Source organism: Labrus mixtus, chromosome 16, assembly GCF_963584025.1.
Source record: "Labrus mixtus chromosome 16, fLabMix1.1, whole genome shotgun sequence".
In the NCBI taxonomy this organism is placed as follows: domain Eukaryota; kingdom Metazoa; phylum Chordata; class Actinopteri; order Labriformes; family Labridae; genus Labrus; species Labrus mixtus.
This window is the reverse complement of record NC_083627.1, coordinates 22,595,743-22,617,930: the sequence shown is the minus strand read 5'-3', so window position 1 is coordinate 22,617,930 and position 22,188 is coordinate 22,595,743. Positions and strand designations below refer to the sequence as shown.

At 39.0% G+C, this 22,188-nt stretch overlaps 1 protein-coding gene across 3 annotated transcripts; it reads right to left on the bottom strand.

Annotated features, from left to right (window-relative positions):
- Nucleotides 1-1,925: 1,925 nt before the first annotated feature.
- tpd52 (tumor protein D52) lies at nucleotides 1,926-21,905 on the bottom strand. Of its 3 annotated transcripts, none has more exons than XM_061059152.1 (6): nucleotides 21,747-21,905; nucleotides 10,023-10,150; nucleotides 8,777-8,925; nucleotides 8,152-8,253; nucleotides 5,263-5,311; nucleotides 1,926-4,063 (listed from the first exon to the last, which is right to left on the bottom strand). In XM_061059152.1, the coding sequence occupies exons 1-6, from the start codon at nucleotides 21,763-21,765 to the stop codon at nucleotides 3,950-3,952; spliced, it is 561 nt and encodes a 186-aa protein (XP_060915135.1). In that variant the 5' UTR covers nucleotides 21,766-21,905; the 3' UTR covers nucleotides 1,926-3,949. The 3 variants fall into 3 exon arrangements, with proteins under 3 accessions (XP_060915135.1, XP_060915134.1, XP_060915136.1); XM_061059151.1 differs by lacking the exon at nucleotides 21,747-21,905 and adding an exon at nucleotides 14,148-14,686; XM_061059153.1 differs by lacking the exons at nucleotides 1,926-4,063; nucleotides 5,263-5,311; nucleotides 21,747-21,905 and adding exons at nucleotides 5,647-6,569; nucleotides 14,148-14,699.
- Between the last annotated feature and the right edge of the window lie 283 nt (nucleotides 21,906-22,188).

The window sequence follows — 22,188 nt, the reverse complement described above, 5'->3', positions numbered from 1 at the left end:
TAACACTATGTTATATGTAAACCTCTTGAAAACGTTGATGAAATCCAAACCTTTTCTCTTCTGACTTACAGTGTTTGTCCACGACTAAATATGCAACAATCAAAGTAAGTGTGAAAACACAAACTCACATCAGGTGAAAATTGAATCCGGATTTCTCCTAATATCCAAGAATAACTATTTCACACTCCAGCCTACATCAGATGAATGACAAGAGAGAAAAACAATTTTGTTTTCTGATATACCACAAACTGTTTGGCATAAAATGTAGTTTATGTTGCCTGTTGCATATATAGTGCCAATATAATTAAGACCTGTTTGGATTCCTTCCTTGGCTTCAAGGGAGAAATCTGATAAATATAAATGTAATGGGCACTGGTTCTAACCATGAGTCAGTTCAGTCTGCTCTCCAGGCAATCTGCTCTGGTCTGGATTGAGAAAAATAAAGCCATTAGGTGTTGCTTGTTCCTTGCTGCTCTCTTCTGGTCAATTGAGGTACTTCAGCTGAATGAGGACATTAGGACAGTCTTTGTTTTTTTATTAGGAGGATTACTTCAAATTTGTTTTCTATAGGTACATCCCTAGTCTTTTAAATGACATCCATGCATTCCACACTTTTGTTTTAGTCCCTCCTGCAAGCGATGCATGGAGAGACACAAGGAAACAAAGCGAAGGAGAGGAAATGTGTTATAAGAGACATGAGAACCACACACCAAAAATCACCACCATGTGTACAACCTATCCCACCAGTTTTGTTTTACATAATTTTGTTACTATACTGTCCCCATGTTTTTCTTTGTCCTGTTTGCTCATTCCCTTATTTTGTCCCTCTTTCTAATTCATTCATTTTATTTATTGACCCTTTTCCTTTTGTTTTTGTCGAAATCTGCTTGTGAAACTGTATCGTACCACAGTTCCCCTCTTGTTCGTATCTCTTTTTTTTTTTTTTAAATGTGCGAGTGTGTGTATGCACGTTTTGGTGAATAAAAAAAAAAAGAAAAGAGAATGAGAATACTTCTATATTTTTTTAATGTGTCATGAACTATCTGTCAGTAAAAAACTGTGAAATTTTAGTTTTGACTTTCAGGAAAATATTAAAATAATAAAACAGTTAAACCTGTCGATAACTAATGATCGGCCTTTTATGAACTTTACTGACAGAACAACGAAGGTCAAAAGTGTTTCTAACTGACAGACTCCCTCAGATTTAGTATTCTCTGTATAATAAAACTATGAAGGGCCAAACAGGAGAATATTGATTTATATTAAATTGAACTGACTTTTAGTTTGATAGTGAATGCATTGAATTGAAAGTTATGCTCAATATACCATTCTTAATCCTCATGTCAAACTCTCCTGGTTCGTCCCACTCTTTTGAAACTGACATGTTTTTATGTTTTAGTGTGTCTTTGTGTCCGTTTAGTCTGTTTCAAGGTGCATCTGTTCTCCTTTAAACTCTGGGGATGTTGATAAGTTTCATTGAAGGCTAATCCGCTGCAGCATCCGATCAATGAGTGACTTCTGTGAAGTCTGCGCATGTATCCCTGCAAATCGCTTTCCGAGATCTGTTTTATCTGTACCTGCAATTTGCTCAATAAAGAGATTATAAATAGAAAAAAACTAGTTAATCGTCAACTTCAGAGTTGATCAGGTGATATCATCACAAAGAAACGTTGCTTCATGTGACACTTTGGTGGAAAGCATGTCTCATCCCTCTAAACAAATTTCCTTCTTTTTGTTTCCTTGCATCTTTGATATGAGTGACTAGGACACAGTGAAGGAGGCAAGTGAGGAAGGCAACCTCAGATGTAGCCTATACAAGACACACAGTCAGTCACATCTCTCACACACAGACATACTGTATGTGCCTTTATAGTAAAAATTCTCATTTTCAGCCTCAATGGTGGAATAAAAGAAAACAACACAAATTAAGGTTACTTCAGAGGTGTTTTTAATTAGAGTACACTTCTTCACTTCATGGCTCCAATGAAAGTACAAACAGATCCAGTGTGTGTGTGTGTGTGTGTGACTGAATACTGGTAAACGGTACTGACTGAGATGAAAGGCTGACACAGATTCTCTCAGTGAACCGGGTCATGTCTGCAGTTACACGGGGACATGGGAACCTGAAGTACCGTTTAAAACCTATTACTGTCAACTCAGACTAGCAAAACACTGCTGTTGTTGACACTATGTCTGTGTCTATGTCTATGTCTGTGAGGCAAATTGCATTACAAACAGTCAAAACTGAAGAGGGTAGAGCTGATCCACAGTCCTGTTTAGACCGTGGTCCACCAGCAGGGGAAGACTTGTGCCAGGCAGTGTCAGCAATCTGTGTTAAACCTTTGTGTTCCACCATTTGTGTACCCAGAAAAACCTTGGCTGTATATTCTCTGTTTGCCCTTCAGGTTTTATTTAACTTCCAGCTGTAGCCCTGGGTATAATGGAGGACTAGAAAAGTGTGTGGCAAGAGTCACATTTCGTTATTAGCAATAAACCAAAGTAGCACAGAGGCTAAAATGAATTCAAGCACTAAATGTAATGTAAATTGCAATTCATCAAAAAGTTGATATTTCACTCGATACAAAAAGACTGGTGGAAGGAAGTCTGTTTGAAATGTTACAGTAAACAAATAGTTGTTAAGATGCTTCAGTCTGGCACAAAGGGTTAAAGCTGCTAGCATGGGTAAAAAACTGAAATGACAAAGTTATTATTATAACTATAATTATTATAAGACAGATTATTCCAAAATGAGTATTAACCTTCTTTTTTTATACTATATTTCTGTAGAAGTGTAAAAAAAAAACATTGAGTGAAGTATTTGGTCTCACTTTTTTTCTTTCAGTACAAAACGGGGCTGTGGGTTAGGTGTTGCCTCCCACACAGAAACAATGGACGAGTGTTTAAATATTGACTCTGGCTGTGGAAGAGACACATTTATTTCACTCCCACCTCGGGTCAGGGCTGAACCTTGACTGTGTGTTTGCTCTGCCGCTGTGTGTTGCTGATGTTGGCTGTTTTCCTGTAACTATCTTGACATGGAGATCGTTGTGTTGTGACACACTCTTAACAATGGAGCAAAGCTTTTATATTGTGAGGCGTGTTTTTCTACCTCACGATAGGCAGCGCTCTTGATCTTACATCAACAGCTCGGTACTGTGGGTGGAAGTGTTGTACCTATCTGTGTGTGATATAAAATGTATACATTCATATTTGGAACGCAGTGTTAGACTCATTTATGTTTAGTCCTATAGGATTAATACAACACAAATGAAACTTGCCCTCGAAATGTTAACCCATAGTAAACAAAGAATGGCCCCAGATTGGACGCAGACAAAACAAAAGACAAAAGTGCAAAACACGTTTTTAACAATAACTCCAACATATATTATGAAAGGGCCATGCAGAAGCAAAAGCCGAAAACTGCCTGGCTCACAAAAAAAATACGTTTTTTACGTCTTTTTCTACTCAAGTTTGTAAATGTATATCTTTCTATATTTGTGCAACTTCCTTCACTGTAACCAACACAAACTGTGAAAGAGTTAATTCCACAAAGACAGAGTAAACGAGGTGCATGTTTGGCATCCGCTGGTTAGACAAAGGCAGAGGAATGAGAAGTGCTAGAGGAAGAACATCCATACAGCAGGGAGGCTTTCTCCCACAGAGAACCAGAAAAGACTCAAACGACCGGCACAAGACCACAAGCCCGCTGCCCCCCCCCCCCCCCCCCAGCAGACGCTTTCTGTTTCCACACCGGTTAACAAGTGAGCACACGTGCCAGAAAAAAAAAGACCAGACAATTAGATCACAAAGAAGGCTGGGGTAAGTCATTTGTTTCCAATAAAGAGGGACTGGCACACAAAGGTTTAGGGGGGGGGCGAGTGTTGGTGTTCCGAGGGGGTTAGAAGGTCAAGTGGGGAGGGGTCAGGAGGGAGGTCAGGAGGGGGAGGTCTCAGTTCATCGGTTGCTCCGGGGTGGGCGAGTCTTCAGGCAAAGGCTCGGCGGTGGGAGTGTCACTGTTCTGGTCCCCGGGGTCCGAGGTGGATGTTGATGGACTCATCTTTGTCTGAACGAGGAGAGGAAAAGAAGAATTCACTGAAATCATGTAAACAATGTGATTGACACACATGGAATCATTTTTCTCATTATTTGAAAGTTAACTTTGGAGCTTTTTGGAGCTTATGCTTTTGAACCTCGATCTATTCAACACAATTCTCAATTCTGCTGCTACAGCCTTTATTTGTCTATAATGAAGTGAGGTTTATTTTATGGTGGCTATTTTTAGCAAACCAAAGATACTTAATTCAAAAAATTAAAGCCAAAAGATCCCAAAACCTCTAGCCATAGATGAAGCTTTCTATTTATACTTCTTTTAAACAACATTTAAACTCACTCAAGTTGACCTAAAATTAGAGGCCGACTGATATGGGATGTTTGAGGCCGATACCGATATTGGGGAGAAAAAACATATTATTACCGATAATGGCTGATATCTTTCTTAGATCTATGTTCAATCTGTAGAAATATTTATTGTGTTGATCCCTCAAACACAGTTATCAAAGATCTGTGGAGAAGATAACCAATGTAACGTAGACGAGATGGTCACTCAACTGGAAAGTTACTATGCATGTACGTGTGTCAACGCTTGACTCTCTGGAGAGTGATGATGTTTGTTGTAATCCTTATAACACACTCTGCTGGTGACAGCCACAAAGAGAACTGCTAGTGTAATACAGCGAGACTCAAATGAAATGTGATTTATTAGATTTAGTAATATCAGTGCATATCTTTGATAAAAATTAGCTGATAATGATAGTCACTTGATATGCTAATATCGGCCGATTTTATTCGTCTGGATGATTAATCGGTCGGGATTTACTTAAAATGAAGTTTCTACAACACAGACTCAGAGAACGTGAGGTTAAAAAGTCTCTCTTTAGATAAAAAAAAAAGATTGAGGTCTGTTTCTTCTAACACTGAAATCTGTGGCCTCTAAGCTTTGAGATATGGTGTACTGATTGAAAGCGTGATGTTCACAACCGGCTGACCAGGTTTGTAGACTTCACTGATATTGAAGAGAAACGTAAAAGTAAAAATGTCAGTATGACAGATACGATCTAAAGAAACTGAAGACTCTTCTAGTGGATCTGTTGGTCCTCATAGTTACAAGTTCAATGTCACAGGCATCATTTTATACACAATCCACGATCGACTAAACTTTATGGAAAGTGTGACAATAAGTCCTGTTCTTTTTTTTTAAGTTACCTTCAAGGTCTCCACTCTCCCCTCAAATGACTTGAAAGTCGGTGCATTCCTGTCAAAGAAGACATTAAAAAAAAACAAGAATAGTTAAACATATTTGTGTTTGTCTGACATGCTTCATTACACAAAGACACAGACAACAGCTCATCAGCAGGAAGAGGAACATCTACTGTCATCACACCTTTACAGGTTATGTTATCAAACACTGCACACAGACATACTGCTCTCTGTTCTACTGAAAGGTGCTATGAGGTGCTGTTTTCCATGAATTCATCAAAAGCACAACAACAATAAAACACAATACACATTTCTGTAATCAATTCATAGCAGTTAGAAATGTTGAGTTTGGAAAATGTGACTTACAAAATATAAAGACCCCTTTTTAAAAACAAAATATCCATAAAAAAAGATGCAATTTTTTTTGTGAAATGGTCAGATTGGTTTGTATAAATATCTTTTTGTCATGTTTCCAAATCGTTTAAAACAATAATAGATTATCATGGCAAAATCAGCAACTGACTGGATGCTGAATTAATTAAATTAATATTTTATAGGATCAGGACTCGTAAAAGGAAGAACACCCAGTCTTCTATTATAGTAGACTTAACCTCTTCACTTTAAATATTACAAATGATTTGAATGTTTGGATGTTAGAAAGACTGAACAACTGATTTTTAAATCAGTTAATTAATTAATTTCTGCAAGTGTCAATAAGTAAAGAATTGATTACAGGATGTGTTCAGTAAAAAAAATAACACACACACACACACACACACACACACACACACACACACACACACACACACACACACACACACACACACACACACACACACACACACACACACACACACACACACACACACACACACACACACACACACACACACACACACACACACACACACACACACACACACACACACACACGACAGTGATTATAATTCAAACACTGGATAGAAACAGTTTCTTCTCCAACAGAAAACCAACCGAAGGAGCCGTTTCTGCAGGTGGGTGTTTCCAAAATCAAACTTTCATTCAGTTAATCCGTGCGGTCTCCGTCATTGAAGACATTTTATCTCCACTTGACAAGATTTGTTGCTCGACATGAACACCTAGTTTTTTTTATACAATCTGTAGCAAGTTTCTCTTTCCTCCACAGTGCAGCCTTTTACCTCTTTCATATTTTAGTCCACACTTAAAGCTTTGTAGTGGTAATGTAACTGTGTGCCAGCTACATTAACACAAACACCATTGGATGCCCTTACCTCATGACGGGCATACTAGCTGAGTGCTGTAATGAGCGCATGCTATCCGACAGCATGATGGAGAAGAGAGGGAGTGTTAGTGTTCATCTCAGCAGAGTACAGTTTAACACAGAGAGAGAACAATAGAACAAGAGATAAAGACAGACACAACGTGTAGTACAAGCCTTCTTTTCTTCCTCTATATGTTCAACCAGAGAGAACTCGAGGTGCATAAATCCCATAAATCCTGCTTTATCCCATTAAGATCAATTGTGTATTAACACACTGGGTTTGTGCTAATCCTGTATATCATGGGGGGAATATCTTCTCATCTAACACACACACAAACCCACCACTAGGCACGTACACACGCACACCCCTTTGACCCCCTGTCAGGTCGCTCTTCAGCGCCCCACCCCCCGTGAAACCAGCCGAGGCTCATCTGTGAAGCTGCTGCTCTGTGGGGTCTAATAATCTTGTTTGCAGCTCAGTAATCCAGAGAGAAGAAGAAGAAGGAGGAGGACAGATTAGGATCTGAGGGAGGGAGGGTCAGCTGGAGCTGCATCTTAAGAGGAACAATCTGTTGATTGGTTTGTTTCTTTTTTAAAACAGGAAATATGAACAAAGCTGTATTGTTAGAAATAAGGAGTTGATTTCTTTGGTTGTATTCAAGGACAGAAAATCTATCTCTAAGATATATCATAATAAAGACCTTTAATGAATAAGGAGAAGATAACAGAGACAATGTCAGCTGTTGACTGTATACATCGGTTTTACATATCTATCTATCTCTACAGATCAAACATAGATCAATCAATCAATCAATCAATTTTTATTTGTATAGCGTCAACTCATAACAAGTGTTATCTCGAGACACTTTACAAAAAGCAGGTAAAAGACCTTACTCATTGTTATGTTACAAAGACCCGGTCTATCCATCATGAGCACTTTAGCAAAGCAGCAAAAGTTACAGTGGTAAGAAAAAACTGACTTATTAAAAGGCAGAAATCTAAGAAAGATATCAGCCGATATATCGTTATTGGATTTTTTCTCTCCCCAATATTGGTATCGGCCCCCAAAACCCCTTAAAAGTCGGGCCCTAGAAAAGGTCGCCAGCCTCCAATCCAAAGGTAACAAATCCATGTGGCATTACTTGTAGAGCTCACTAATAAAAACATTTAAATTTGATTAAGATTAAAATATACAAACAGTGTGAAAATAATTAGTCTCAGGGTATGAAAGTCACTGCTCCCAGCCAACACACGTTTCCATTTATTCCTTATGAGGACAAAAAGTCAGTTGACTGAGCCTTTGAGGTTGCGGCTCCCAAATTTTGGAACTTTCTTCCCCCAGACCTGACAGCCTTGACCTCGGTGGACACTTTCAAAAAGCAGCTAAGGACCCCTCTGTTCACACTTGCCTTTGTTTGATTTGATGTGTCTGTTTGTATTATCCCTGTTTTTGTTTTATTGTGAAGCACTTTGTGACGTTCTGCTCTTGAAAGGCGCTATATAAATACACTTTTTCTTACTTACTTACTTTATTTGGCCCTAACTATCAAAATTTGAGCAGCGAGTAAAGGAATACCTTAAGATTCAGTGCTTCACAAAATACTATTTACATTAATGCATCCTGTGTGACTCACCTGACATCCTCCAGCTTCTTGCTGATGGCAGAGCCCACATTAGAGAACGCTGCTGTGGCCTTCAGGCTGGCCTGAGAGAGAGTTTCAGAAGTCCTCCTATAGCTGAGATGTAGAGAGAGAGAGAGAGTGAGGGAGAAGTGATGGACAGCAAAAGAGAGGATATGAGATTGATGAAAAGAGATGGGGAGATCAAAGACTGAAGAGAGGCATGAAGGTCAGAACTAAACGAATCGAATGTCTTTTTCATTTCAAAAAGCCTGAGAGCGTCGAAATGCTGCTCATTTCCTCCAACATGAAATCCATCCAACATTTTTCATACAGCCCACAGGCAACTTGTTGAGAGCATAGACATCTTCTTCCTTGTTGTTAGAAGTAGAAAGACTTTTCTTTCGACCGGGACAGACAGTTTTCAAAGCATTCAGATCAGAAAAGAAATTCATGTCTGCACAGACAGATGATGCATTTGCTGGCAAATGGTGGATGATAAATCTGCTGGTGTCGGGGGTCATTCTACTCTAAAGGGGATCAGACAGAAGACAGAATTGCCTCAAAATAGAGGCGAAAGCTTTAAAGAAAGGTGATGAGGAAATGTGCTCTCAATATGCTGAAGTGGGGAAGCACTCACGCCGTGGAGCCGGTGACCTCCTGCCAGGTTTTGCTGATGTTCTGTTTGAGCTCATTGAGAGGCGTGATGCCTAACTTCCTCTTTATGTCCGCCAGTTGCTTCTCCTTAGCTGCAAGCACCTGGGACAGAGTCTGTATCTCATCCTCAACCTGCACACACACAAACAGATGTTTACTTTTTTTAAATAGTTTTTTTAATGTTTATGTAAAATGGTGAACTTTGATTGGTCCTAACCAAGAGGCAACCTGCGGTGATGAAAAATGAAGCTAATGTGGAAGTCTAAAATACTGAACTCCTTGAGTGTCTACTTGAGACTGCCTCCAAAAGCCAAAGAACCCCCATTAGAGCCCATTTAAAAAAAAAAAAAAGGACCACTTTTTAAGATCAAGTAGAAAACTTTTTAAGACATTTCTCATACACAAACAAAGAAAGATGAATACAATTTCCTTACAGCAGAACAAAAGGCAATAAACACAGGTGTCAAAAATCAACTCCTCTCAGTTTTTACAAAAAAAAAAAAACGAGTTATAGAACAGTTTTTTTTTTAACCAGGCTGTAAACTTCTTACCTTCTGCTCTAAAAATTGCCTTTTTTATCGGCTCTCTCTCAAGTTGACACTCAACGAAGAGCAAGTTTTTGTACTCCTGCATTTGCCTTCTTATTCAACACCAGAGGTTGCCACTCGGTTATATAGTGAAAAATATATGATTTCATGATTTATTTAGAAAAAAACAAGGTAAAAGCAGGTCACCTTGGCCCCTTAGAAACGACTTGTTTCTGACATTTTAAAGACTGAATGACTTATAGAGTAATCAATATAATTCCACAAAGAAAACAAAGTGAAGCTGTCATAATGCTCTCTGAATGTGAACAGTTTTTAAAAGTAGATACTCCGTTTCATGTTTCCCACCGTTTCATCTTGGCAAAAGAGCTGTTGGAAATTTCAGCTGTCATGGGAGTTAAAACTGGAAAAATTAAGCAAGGCAAGTGATTAAATCAGCATCTGGGAAACATGGAAACTAGAAAATGAGAGTGTAGTTGTCATGGAAGGCTTGTTGTTAGGCTGCTTTTGGCCTCGCTTAATGACTTCAAAGAATACTTGTCACGTGTAAACGGTAACATAAGACTTAAAAACAGCAATCAAAGTGGTATATTTGAAGCCTGCTATGCCAACCCTTTTCAGGTATTTGCAAGATCTTGACACCTTAAACCCTGACCTTTTTTAACCCTCTGATCACACACTGACCTTGACCAACTCTTCTTGTAGCTCCTGCCGCTCCTCCTCTGTCATGGTGGGGGGAGGGGGAGAGGGAGTGACAGAGGTCACAGCATCTTCTCCCACCTCTGGGATGGAGTCTGATTGCTGCTGGGAACCTGGGATGTAAAAAAAGGTAGTTTAAATCCAAACCTCTTACTTGGCAAATCGTTTGTTAGCTTTGCGGCTTTTTTTGTAGAGTGACACCTTTTTTTTTTTTAGATATGTTTACATGTAGGTGCCCATGTTTGCTGTGTGATAGTGAGCAGGTGGTATGGGGGGTGGGGGGTGGGGGGGTTGATGTAGGTTGTCATACCCAAGCTGTCATGCTATTTCTCTGGAGGGTGAGGAGAAGAGAGAGAACATATCAGAGCGCACGATAAGGAAACTAAACGTTAAATATGCCGTTTGATGATTGGATGTAGCCCAGAGGAAGAAGGAAAAAACGTTTAATTCCTACTCTACGAATGAAAAGAAAACACCATCTCCCTCGCTTTCCTTCACGCACACACACACGCGCACGCGCACGCGCACGCACACACACACACACACACACACACACACACACACACACACACACACACACACACACACACACACACACACACACACACACACACACACACACACACACACACACACACACACACACACACACACACACACACACACACACACACACACACACACACACACACACACACACACACACACACACACACACACACACACACACACACACACACGTTGCCCAGTAGGAGCAGCAGAGCATCCATAATACAAAGAACTGTTGGATGGAGACATCCTTGGTTGAGACAGCGTGAGAGAACAGAGGAACAGAGGGGTTGTTAGGATCTGTCAGTCAAAAAGGACAACAGCGTGCGATGTCGAGGATGTTCTGGGCCAGAGCTGAGCTGCAGACACAAACATGCCTCTAAAAATCCTTCATATTTTCAATCCGGTGTTTCCCAGAATTTCAGGGATTCTGAGTAAAAGTACAATGGAAACAAACATGGGATTAGAAAAAAGAGGAAACCTAAGAGTTCAGAATAAAAAGAGCTGTGAGTATGTGTAATGAAAACAACGGCCTGTAAGAGTGATAAACCCCTGAACACGCTAGAAATAAAGAAGAAAAACCTGTTTGTTGATTTTTTTTCCAGATAATACACTGGTATGAAAACTTTTGACAACTTTTGACAAATCTCTGTGTATGAAAAGAGAGAAACTCCATGATTGAAATCACTTGAATGTCTGTCATGGAGACACCATACCCAGTTCTACCCAGAGACATCAAAGCTAGTGCTGTATCCATGGGAATCTTAGCCACTGACCCACTGGAAGGCTGTAGCTGATTCATTCTCATTGACATGATTCACTCAAGCAGGTAGTCGTACTGGAAGGTGTTGGGCAGGCCCAATAACATTAAAGAGTTATGTAGCTGTAGTCTTGTCTGTCTCTTAAATATGAAGCTAACACTAGCAACTGGTCGGCTTAGCTTAGCATAAAGATGGGAAACAGGAAACAGCTCGTGTGCTGCTGTCCAAATAAATCATCTGTTACAGGCACCTCACCAGCTCAAGTCATCTTTTTTAATCATCAGTGAAACAAAGATCAAAAATAAAAACAAACATGGTTCTGAAAATCACTCCAACCTTCAGTTAATGCCCAGATTAAATATCAGTCTGTGAATGTAACTTTTTTGTGAGGAAAGAAAAAAAGCATTTTTAAAGAAAATGTAAACTTTTTTAAATATTGCAGCTTCAGATTAAAATATAAATAACAGTCTGAGAACAAAACAACTTCATAACTGTTTTTAAAACGTGTTGAAAATTAAAACTGAAAATTCACTGCGACTGTTTTTTTTTAAGATTTATGTTTGTGCCTTTAATGTAGAGATAGGACAGTGGATAGAGTCGGAAATCAGGGAGAGAGAGAGAGCAGGGGAATGACATGCGGGAAAGGAGCCACGGGCTGGATTCGAACTTGGGCCGCCCAATTGGAAGACCACAGCCTCCATACATGGAGCGCGCGCACTAACCACTGCTCCACCGCGCCACCAGCGCCCCTATTCACTATAGTTTTGAACTTCCATTTCAATGACTATTTCTAATGTCATTTCTGATAACATAGATGTTTCTGCTAACGTTTGCTAGATCTGTTGGTGAATGTTAACATCAAAAACACATAAAACTAATGTTAACAGAATTCACTTGTTTTCTCATTTACAAAGACGCACAGTAGTAATGAACTGTTGAAGTTTCCGGTTTGTTTCCCCTCTGCCCTGACTTCGCCTTACTCTCACAGATAGATGTGGTTAAAAGTGTTCTCTCTTCATCCTGTGATCCTTAGACAACATTTCACACTCCTCAATCCCTACACCATCTCCTCCCTTTTCATTCCAAGCATACTTTCTCTCCTTCATGTACTTCCCCCTAAACATTCCCTGTTCCCTACAAACATTTGAACTGAGACAGATCCTTTGCCAAGGACAGAGAAACCCAAATCACAGGAACTAACCTAAATATACCCCTATGAAGAATGCAGTGGAATCTCCTCACAACCGTCTGGAGAACTGCTCCTCCAACACCAATACTTCCAATCATAAAGTGTTATCGTGTACTCATGCCTGGCAGTGTCATCACTCATTCTAACACTCATTAATACCACAGGAGCATCACTGAGTTTGTCAAAAAAATATATTCATGTGATTAATCATGCATGAGAATAAACTAAAAGTCTGTCAAATGTTTTACAGGAACACAAGCAGAATACATATTTACATAAAGTTTGTCAGCCAACTTCTTTTTCTATTCTCATACCTTACATTACTTTGCTAAGAGTTTACAGTGAAGCTGAATGATCTCCTCGAGGTAAACAGAACAGGTTTTTTGGGCCTGATTTATCTGCTGTGTAAAGTCTTCTAACACATTCCGGGTGTCCATCAGAGGACGCCTCGAGAAAGAAATTAAAGAGACATGGAGAGAAGACAGAAAGAAAGGGAGAGACGTCTGTATGCGAGTGTAGGCAGAAGTTTTGCATACCCAACCTCCACATGACTGCTCTACTCCTCTCTGCTTTAGCTCATTTCCTCTGAAGCTAACATGCTCTGCCTCATGACAGCCTCACTCTCTGTAGCTGTCAAAACTTCCCAGCATGCCTGAAAAGACAAATTTGAACAGAATGACAGCACATAATTATCTTCCCTATTGTGAGCTACAAGCAAATTGTTTTGGTCTATACTGAACTAATGTGGCCTCATCATTTCATAAATGTATTAGAACACTTTTCTTATTGAAGCCACTTTTGATCAGCTGCATAAAGAAACATGGAGTCAATACTGGGGGTTACATTCTTTAGTCTGGAGGATGGTAGAGTATAAAATAATAAATATGACATAAGTTAAATAGTTAAAACTCTCTAAAAAGACTTGAAAAATAAAATATAGACCCAAAAGCATGATCTAATAGTCTATTTTTATCCATACCATACGGGGGTCTAACCTATAAAAAAACAGTTTTTACTTCTGTTGTGCAACAATTCCTTTAAAAAAGAGAAACTCATATTTAATTCATTTGATCCCAAAAAACATTAGAAACCTCCCTGGCTAAAAATAATAATAATCTATAACTTTTTAAAAGGACTAGTGTGAGCTTCAAAATAAATTTCAACATGTCACACACAACTCTTCTTCAATGCACAAAATTCTATTAAAGAATCAACTATTTTGTTATTCTCCATGAATACAAGCGATGGAAGACAAATACGCTTACTTTGTTTTTATAAAACAATTAAAAAAACAATTTGAAGAATAAGCTTGATGTAATGTCTGAGAGTTGTGAGATGAAATATTGTAAAAAAAAAAAAAAGCAAAGTGAATTCAACCGTATTTAAAATGATATTATAAAAAGGTACAAACAGATAAGAAATTTAAGTAAACTAAAAATTGGAAAGTGCTGCCCCAAACACAGCTAAACCACCCTCCCCCCCCAAAAAAATTATTTACACTCAGTGACCAAACCCATGTTTTGTCTTTCTGTCCGACATACATGCACACACCCTGCACACACCCCTCACACCCTCCACCCGGCCTCTCTCCCTTTTCCTCCTCATGATTACCTCTGCCTTTGAGGACTGGCGAGCTGGGCGGCGTGTCGCTGAAGGCTGGAGAGAGGTAGAGGTAGCTGGTGTTGACTCCTTGCTCAAAGTCAAACGGTGAGTGGTACTCCTCCAGAGGCTCCATGTTTACAGCTCGCAGTGTGATGTTTGATCGGAGCGCCTTCCACCACCACAGCTACCTAAGCAGAGCCAGCTGAGTGCTGATTGTCCGCATGTGATCCAGGCACGTGCTCGCTGTGTCTCCTTGTTTACAGCGTCCTGCACTCTTGTGCTGTATGTGATAGAGGGACACAGTATCCAAGTGTGTGCGTATACAAGGAAGAAGTTTTTTTATTATCTTCAGGTAGACAGAAGATAAGATGAAGAGGTTTTTTTTCTTTTCCTGTGTCTGCAGCAGGCCGAGACCGAGACGGTGTGAACTCCTGCTCCTTTTCTTTCTGTTAATAAATTACCTTTCTCTTCAAGCAGCTGTTACATCACACACACTCTCCCTATCTACTGTAATCCCAAAGGTCAAATCCAAGTCCATCCTTGAAGCATCAGTTTTCTTATCAGATGCTGACCTCAGTTAGCAGAGCTAGTTGTGCTGTGAAATTGCGTTGACACACCGGTTTCACTTCCCGCAGGTCTCTCCCTCCCTCGCTCTGTCATCCAAGAAGGAAAAAAAAAAAAAAAAAAAAAAAAGAGGTTCCATTTGTGTGGGCCGGTCACGTGCCGAGTGTCAGAGGGAGCATTAGATGAAAAGCATAATCTGCAGTGGCCCAGATTACAGCCCGGCGCTAATCCAGGGTGGCCGGTCCAGCTCGTAGCAGCAGTAATGCTAGTCAGCTATAGAACGGAGGGGAGAGGGTTGCCAGAGGCTACACTTGGTATTGTGTGTGTGTACTTGAGGGTTAAGTGCTCGATGTGTGTTAGAAAAAACACTCGCACACACACACACAGTTAAGAGTTTGTGTGATCCTACGCCAGCTGCAATGGAGGAATATTCATGGCAGTAATCGATCAGTAAGTAAAAAATCACAACAAAAGTTACAATTACCCACAAGGATTTGTGTTGATACAAAAAGACTAAAGACGAGAAGATATGTGTATTTAAATTAAATAGAAAGTTAGGAAAAACAATAAATATTTCCTTGGATAAGTGGGACCCAGTGAAGTTTCAGTCCTAATGAAAACACACCAATTTTACCCACCAAGGCCACAACTTTGAGAAAACAAAATTTAAAATTTTCTAACGTTCATCATCAAATACCTTTTTTTAGAAAGTGAACAAGATGGAGCTGGATTGGGTAGATCTCAAAAGGTGAGTTTGTTAAAGTATGAGGCCAACTGGTTCCTTGTTAATCCTAAAATAAATGGAAAGGATGGAAAAGACTGCAAAGCAAGGACTCACAGAACCTGCAGGGGATGTTTATGAGAAGAGCTCAGCTCATCCTAACAAAAACTCCCCAAAAATGTCAAAGAATAAAGAAATCATCTGAGTTTCAATCTGCCATGCCTCTGTAGTTCAGGAAGTACTTCGCTGCAGGGCTGGACGCTTTACTGGAAGTATTGAAGCAGTAGGGGACAAATTCCACAAACAACAACGTCACAGTGCATGAGTTTGAGCTTTTAAATTAAATTCCAAACACACAAAAAAACATCTAAAAGGTTTCATCTTTTTTATGAATATTAAAATAAGAAATCATGATCTGTATGATCCACAACGTTTGGCTCACATACAAGTCTTGCTAATGAAACCGTGCATTGCCCTGATCTGCAGTCAGGCACTGTGCTTCTATTAAGCAAGGTCAGTCCAGGAAGTGACACGCATACATGCACTCAAACTATCAAGTATCAACAAGCACGCATGTCAAGGACAATGAGTCCTAGCCAGATTCTTTCCTCTCTTGCTTGTCAGATTTTTGGTCATTTGGTTAATTTATAAACCAAATCGTGCTTACAAAACTGTTTTCATGAACTTATTCAACAAAATCAAGCACTCATACACACAAGCCTGTCAGTCATACTTACTTCCAGAGAAAAACAGTGACAGAAGAAGTGACAGAAATCTTAAACATTCAAATTCAGAGACAACAACAAAATAAGTGCTGCTTCATCTTAATAAATGTCATCAGTACTTCCTGTCTGCAGGCCTCCTGACCCATGGAGCCACTGATTTCTGGGAGTCACTGGTTTCATGTGACATTTGTTAAAAAATAAGTTCACCAGTGAGATTGATAGATTATTAAATATTTGAGGTAAACATTTCATCAAAGTCACATATCCACTTTGTGGATTGAATTACTTCATATTTAAGATTATAAAACAATAAGAAAAAAAAAGGGCTCAAAAAACAACAACCCCTGGCTCTCAACCACTCAGACTGTAATGTTGGACACACCGCCATTTTCAAGTGGTTAATGAAGCACAGCATGAGATCCATTACTTTACTATTCATGGCATACCCTATCACATGGTGAGCCTAAAACAAGAGTCATGAGACATGGATGATTGGGGATGCTGCAGAGAGTGCCCACAAAAGTTCCCATGACATGTGCACCATGGGGAAAGAGAAGAGTAACACCAGCTCAGATATTTTATGAACTGTACAGTAAAAAGAAAAGTAAATAAATCATCACAACACCGATCTCATGACACAAAGATCTATCCAGCAACTAATTAGCTTAGCTTACATGGAGACAACATGTGCAGTGCATCCCTAAAGCAAACAATGGAGGACAATATTTCACCACTTTTCCAGGACCTGATTCCTGAACAGATATGAATCACATGGATTACTACACTAGACAAACGGGCAAGCAAAAGAAGATTATATAGTTTCAGTGTTTCCCAAAAAGGATGTTGCAACCTGCTCTGTGGTGGAGAACAGGCCCAGCCTTTGTTTGCTGCTTAAATTGGTGTTGTATGGCCTATTCCTAAAAGTACATGTCGTCATCTGATTATATTAGAAATAAATCAAAAGTTTAAAAAAAGTTGATATAGTTAAATTGTTATATTACAAAAACATTTTTAAAAATGTGTAAAGCATGGGTAAAAGACGAAGGTAATTAAAGGTAGATGCCCAAAGCAAATTGTAATTTATGTGGATTAAAGACATTGTTCAACACAAGTATTGTGAAATTATCCAACTCTATGTGCCACAGACAACAGAAAGGGCACTACTTTGTGGAATCAGTGTGGCGCTCATTCATCAATATCTAGTGCACCTCTAAAAATGTCAATTATTCTTAAAAGGGAGTAGAATACAACTTGAAGTTATGTATGGTTAATACTTTTTATTTCCACTATATGCAACTTGACAGTCCCAAAGTTGAACTCTGATGCTAGAACTGGCAGAGAGGTGAGACCTCTGCTCAGCCAGATCTCACAGTTTAACCAAAAATTCTCTCTGAAAAAGAAGTGAATGATAAGCCACGAAACCTCCACTGTGTTATCCAAAGCCTTGCTCAAACTTGCACAAAACTCCTGAAACACTTCGGGGTGAGCTGCATATTTGAATGCAAGTCGCCAAATTTTTAGTTTGGACTTCATCCGTAAATTCTCCTGCCGCCCCCTTATTATATTTTCTGCATGAAGTCTGAGTGAGCTGATGTGAGAACGTAGCAGGATATAATCAGGGGAATTCCCCTTGAGTGAGTGGGAGGGGGAGGTGATGTTTATTCCCTGTGATCGGTGCACGACAATAGACTGTATGCATGCAATCTTTGTGCATGGAAATAAACTGCTGCATTTTGTATTTTGTCCACCACAATGTTCTTCTCTACTCTTTTGATAATACTGTGATTGATAGCATTGATACAAAGGCAAATATTGTCATTATAGTGTCATATAGCAGACCCTGTTGCTTCGTCAGCCACCTCTGCATGGTTCTGTTTACGTCATGTGTTGCCTCAGGAGACCCCCCCCCCCATCTTTACGATGAATACTCGTGAAACTGTAACCCTGGCTGCAGGTTTTCTGGACAGGTTCAGTCTGGCTTTCAAACTTTGGCTGGTGTGTTTTAGTTCAATGATGCTACTAACCAACTCTAAAATGTACAGCAATCCTACCAGCTGAATAGTTGAAAAAGTGTTCATTATGTATACATCAGAAAATATTTTTTTAGTTAAATTTAAGCAGCCATGACAACCTTACAATTTGAGTCTATTTTAACACAAATCCAGCAATTCTCTCGGTCTTGAATGAACGACAAAAGTCTCTTCCTTTTATTTCTTTGCTGATCTTTCCCTGTAAGCGTTTTGATCCCAGAAAGAGTAGTGGTGAATGGGTGAATAATATAATTTTGCACTGTTTGTGTGTGCATGATATGTCAAAAGATTTTTTTTCTTGGTTTACATTAAACTTTATCTTCTTTTCTATGTTCAGTAAATTGTTTTGACTGATGGCTAGATGGCTCACTCCACATTTTATTCATATGGCTCCTAGACTAGTTAAATGTGACACATACATTAAAGCAACATTCTTTTACTACTGACGCTAAATCAAATTCAGAACGCAAATAATATAAAACACGCCCCATGTGAGATAAATAGTGGAATAGTGCCAGATAAGTCACTTAGTACAAATAAAACTCAAGCTCAATATTAGCTCAAAGGCTTATTGAAATATTGTGAAAAAACTCATTTTAATATAATATTGATCACAAGTCTCATGTCTAAGTGAAATAATAAAGTTTACTCTTTCAGAGTTTTGTCATGACATGAACTTTAACAATTTAGACATACTGTTTGTGGACATATTTTGAAAGTACGATTTTGTTTCTGCTAAAAAAAAATTAAAAAAAGAAAAGATTCTAACTCTACAGAGCCATGCATGGTTGTAATGGGAAGTTCTCTTCAAACTTCCTGTGACTGCTCACACAGCTGAAAGCATCCAGTTGTGCCACATGAAAATCTAATAACACAAAATAGTTGGCGACGGCTCATGATCAATCACATTAGAAAAAGTGAGTTGAAAAACATCGTAGATCAGCCTGACTGATTTGAGCAAAGAACATATGCTTTATCAAGACTCAGAAAAAAACCAAGGCACGCTTTATTCAAACTACAGTTCAACATAGTCTGGAACTGTTAATACTTTGTATAAGGTCCCACATTGTGACATGTAAAGACATTTGGAGTAAAACATTCTGGCATAATTTTAAGAAATTAAAACTTCTGGTATCCACCATGACAGCTTTCTCAGAAGAAAGATACACTTGAAAAATAGCAAACAAGTGTTGCTTTTTTTTTAGAGACAGTTACACTTTAAGTACAAATATGTTACAAATACAATGAATGCCATTATATCCGCTGTGTTTTCTACTATATCCAGTTGTAAAACTTTTTATTACCCCAAAAAAAACGGAATTACCAGACACTGTACATTAAAGTAAAAAAAATTGAAGCAAAGAAATTCCAAATTAAGTAGCCTAAAGGACCCATGTGTTTTAAATAGGAAACCCCATTCGAGTGCAGTGGAAAACAAGTAGAAAGAAAGAGATGTCTGTTATCAGAGAGGTCATCTATGTACACAATCAGAGGAGGGCAGCAAACAATCCCCTGACAGCTCGTGTGAGAAGTACCAGGCCTCTTTTTTGATCCTTTTTATTGAAGTTTTCACCTTCTGTACAACACTAACAAAAGATTGTGAAAAAAACTAACCACTAAGAGGAAAAAAACGTATGAAACCAAAAAAAAAAATGGTTGAGTGCCTTTTATCCTTAAATGCTTATGTGACCGTGCAGGCCGAAATCCAACAGGTGACACTGACAAAGTAACATGGATGCAGGAACAGATGGCGCCAGATTACTGCTACCATGGATACTGGCTAAAAAAATGGGAGAATAAAATGGACTTCTATGTCTGTTTCAAAGAGTGAGTGTGTGTAAAAAGAGAAGTCATTAGTTCCTATGATGAAAACAGACTTCTGTGGGCAGGAGAAACAAACAGACAAATGACATACTCTGCTTGATTTTTATATTTCTAACATCATTTCCTGTTTTCCTTGAAACACCAAAAACTGAGGCTGGTCTACTGCAAGAATTTTTTTTATTTCGGTTTGCCGTCATCATTGTTACTTAGAGTTACAGCCTTGACAGAATTTTTAAATTACCATGCTTTTACTAATGGTTTTCAAGGCAACAGAAGGGAACTTTTGGTGCTTCAGAAAGGTACTAAAGATAATTGCCATCTGAACTTCTAATGCATCAGTTGCATTTACAGAGCAGAAAAAGCCTGTGTGGTAAGGGGAAACCTTAAAAGCAAAGCAGAGGAAACCTGCTCTATCAAAGAGGAACCATGATCACAAGACACGTACTCACTCAACAACAATGACTGTGACTATTTGCACAAAACTTCATGGAGATGGGGCACCTTTCAACCAATTTGAGCTCTACCAACTTTTACAGCAGGGAACATCTGTTAATATACAAAACATGCATTGCATTTCCCTTTGACGATAGCTTTCGTCTTGAGGCCAAACAAAAAATGCAGACGTCAGGAAATGACACATCTGCAGGAGGCCGAAGACTGTTTGTTCTGAAGGAAAAGTAGGTCAAGGCAGTGCCTTGTTTACCTGGCATCCTCGTGAGGTGAGCAAATAGAAGTTGCCTGCTTATTTCGCCCTGAACTTTAATGCCTTTGCTTTGTGCAAATACAAGAAATGTGTTTGAATAACTACAGACGCCTTAGTGTTTTTTTCAAAACGTCCAGCAAAAACACACAGTTGCCTATTAAGTAGATGTCACAATACAGGCAGGTATACACACCTAGAGGATGTTGTGTAAAAGGTATGAGAGCTTACGGCTGCCAAGCAGGAAGGGATATGTGCAGGAGAAACGGAAGAAGGAATGTCAGGTTGAATAAATTCACAACATACCTATGGGTCATACTCACCTTCTCTCTATTCTAACATGATTGGTGGTGTGTGCAGAGGCCTGTTTGATATCTGTGATACCTGCCTGTAACGTCACTTGACTCATAATGCGAATTTAGTGTTTTGTTTTGTTTTGCAAAACATTGAAACTATTGTTCAGGTGAAAATAGTAGTCATGTTGATAGATTCACTTGACTAGAACAAGTATAGTGAGGACAGTTAGAGCACATGTGACAGACCATCAAACAGGTGTGTCCTACTTGTAGCCTACAGGTAAAAAGTAAGGACATTTTACCTTTAACTTGATCCATATAACAACTCATGAAGTGTTAAAACACATCAATTCCCCTCCTGATGTTACCTCAAATTATTTTTTAAACTCCAAGTGTAGTTATTTAATACTCTAATTGAAATGACAACTTCCTCGTTTAATTGTGCATGAAAGTAATTAGTCGACTGGTTACGTTTATGAACGTCTGCAATATGTTTTGTAAAAGTTGGCAATTTGATGGCAGTTTAAATTTGATGCATACGAAAGATTTGTTGTCTACCGAAATTTTCCGTTACATTATCTTGTGCATTTTATTTGACGTTAAGGAGTGGCATATGTTCTCAATCGCTCGTCCTTGCTCAATGCGCAAAGTTAGCTAGTTTGCTAACTTTCTTGTGAGTAAAAAAGTTGTTTGAAAACTTTTTCAGTGACAACTCAGTAACTGTGCGCAATTTCAGGAAATCATTTACCTTTCTCTGCATCCTCCATTGTGCTTCTGAGCGGAGTTTCAGGTCGTTTGTTAAGTCCAGTGGTTTCCGCAGGTTGCTCTCTTGGCTGCAGAAGGTCTTCCTGCTCCTCTCTCTCATGTTGCCAGGCAGCCCGCCGTACGTCGGGGTGGGGTTGACTGTGACGTCAGCACGCAGCAGTGTAAACAGTGTCGAGCACGTGGAACAAGTTTTACACCGTCAACAATGCTTGTCAAAGACACGTCATTATTTGGCTTTTAAACTGTAAAACAAAAAAGTGAGTATCTGTCATACCTCTGTTATGTATGATAGTAATATAGTAGAATATAAGCATAATCTAAATTCATTTCGTCATACCAACACAATTTATGTATAGGGAATAGAATAGAATAATAGAATAGAATTACTTTATTGATCCCAAACTGGGAAATTGTGGCGTTACAGC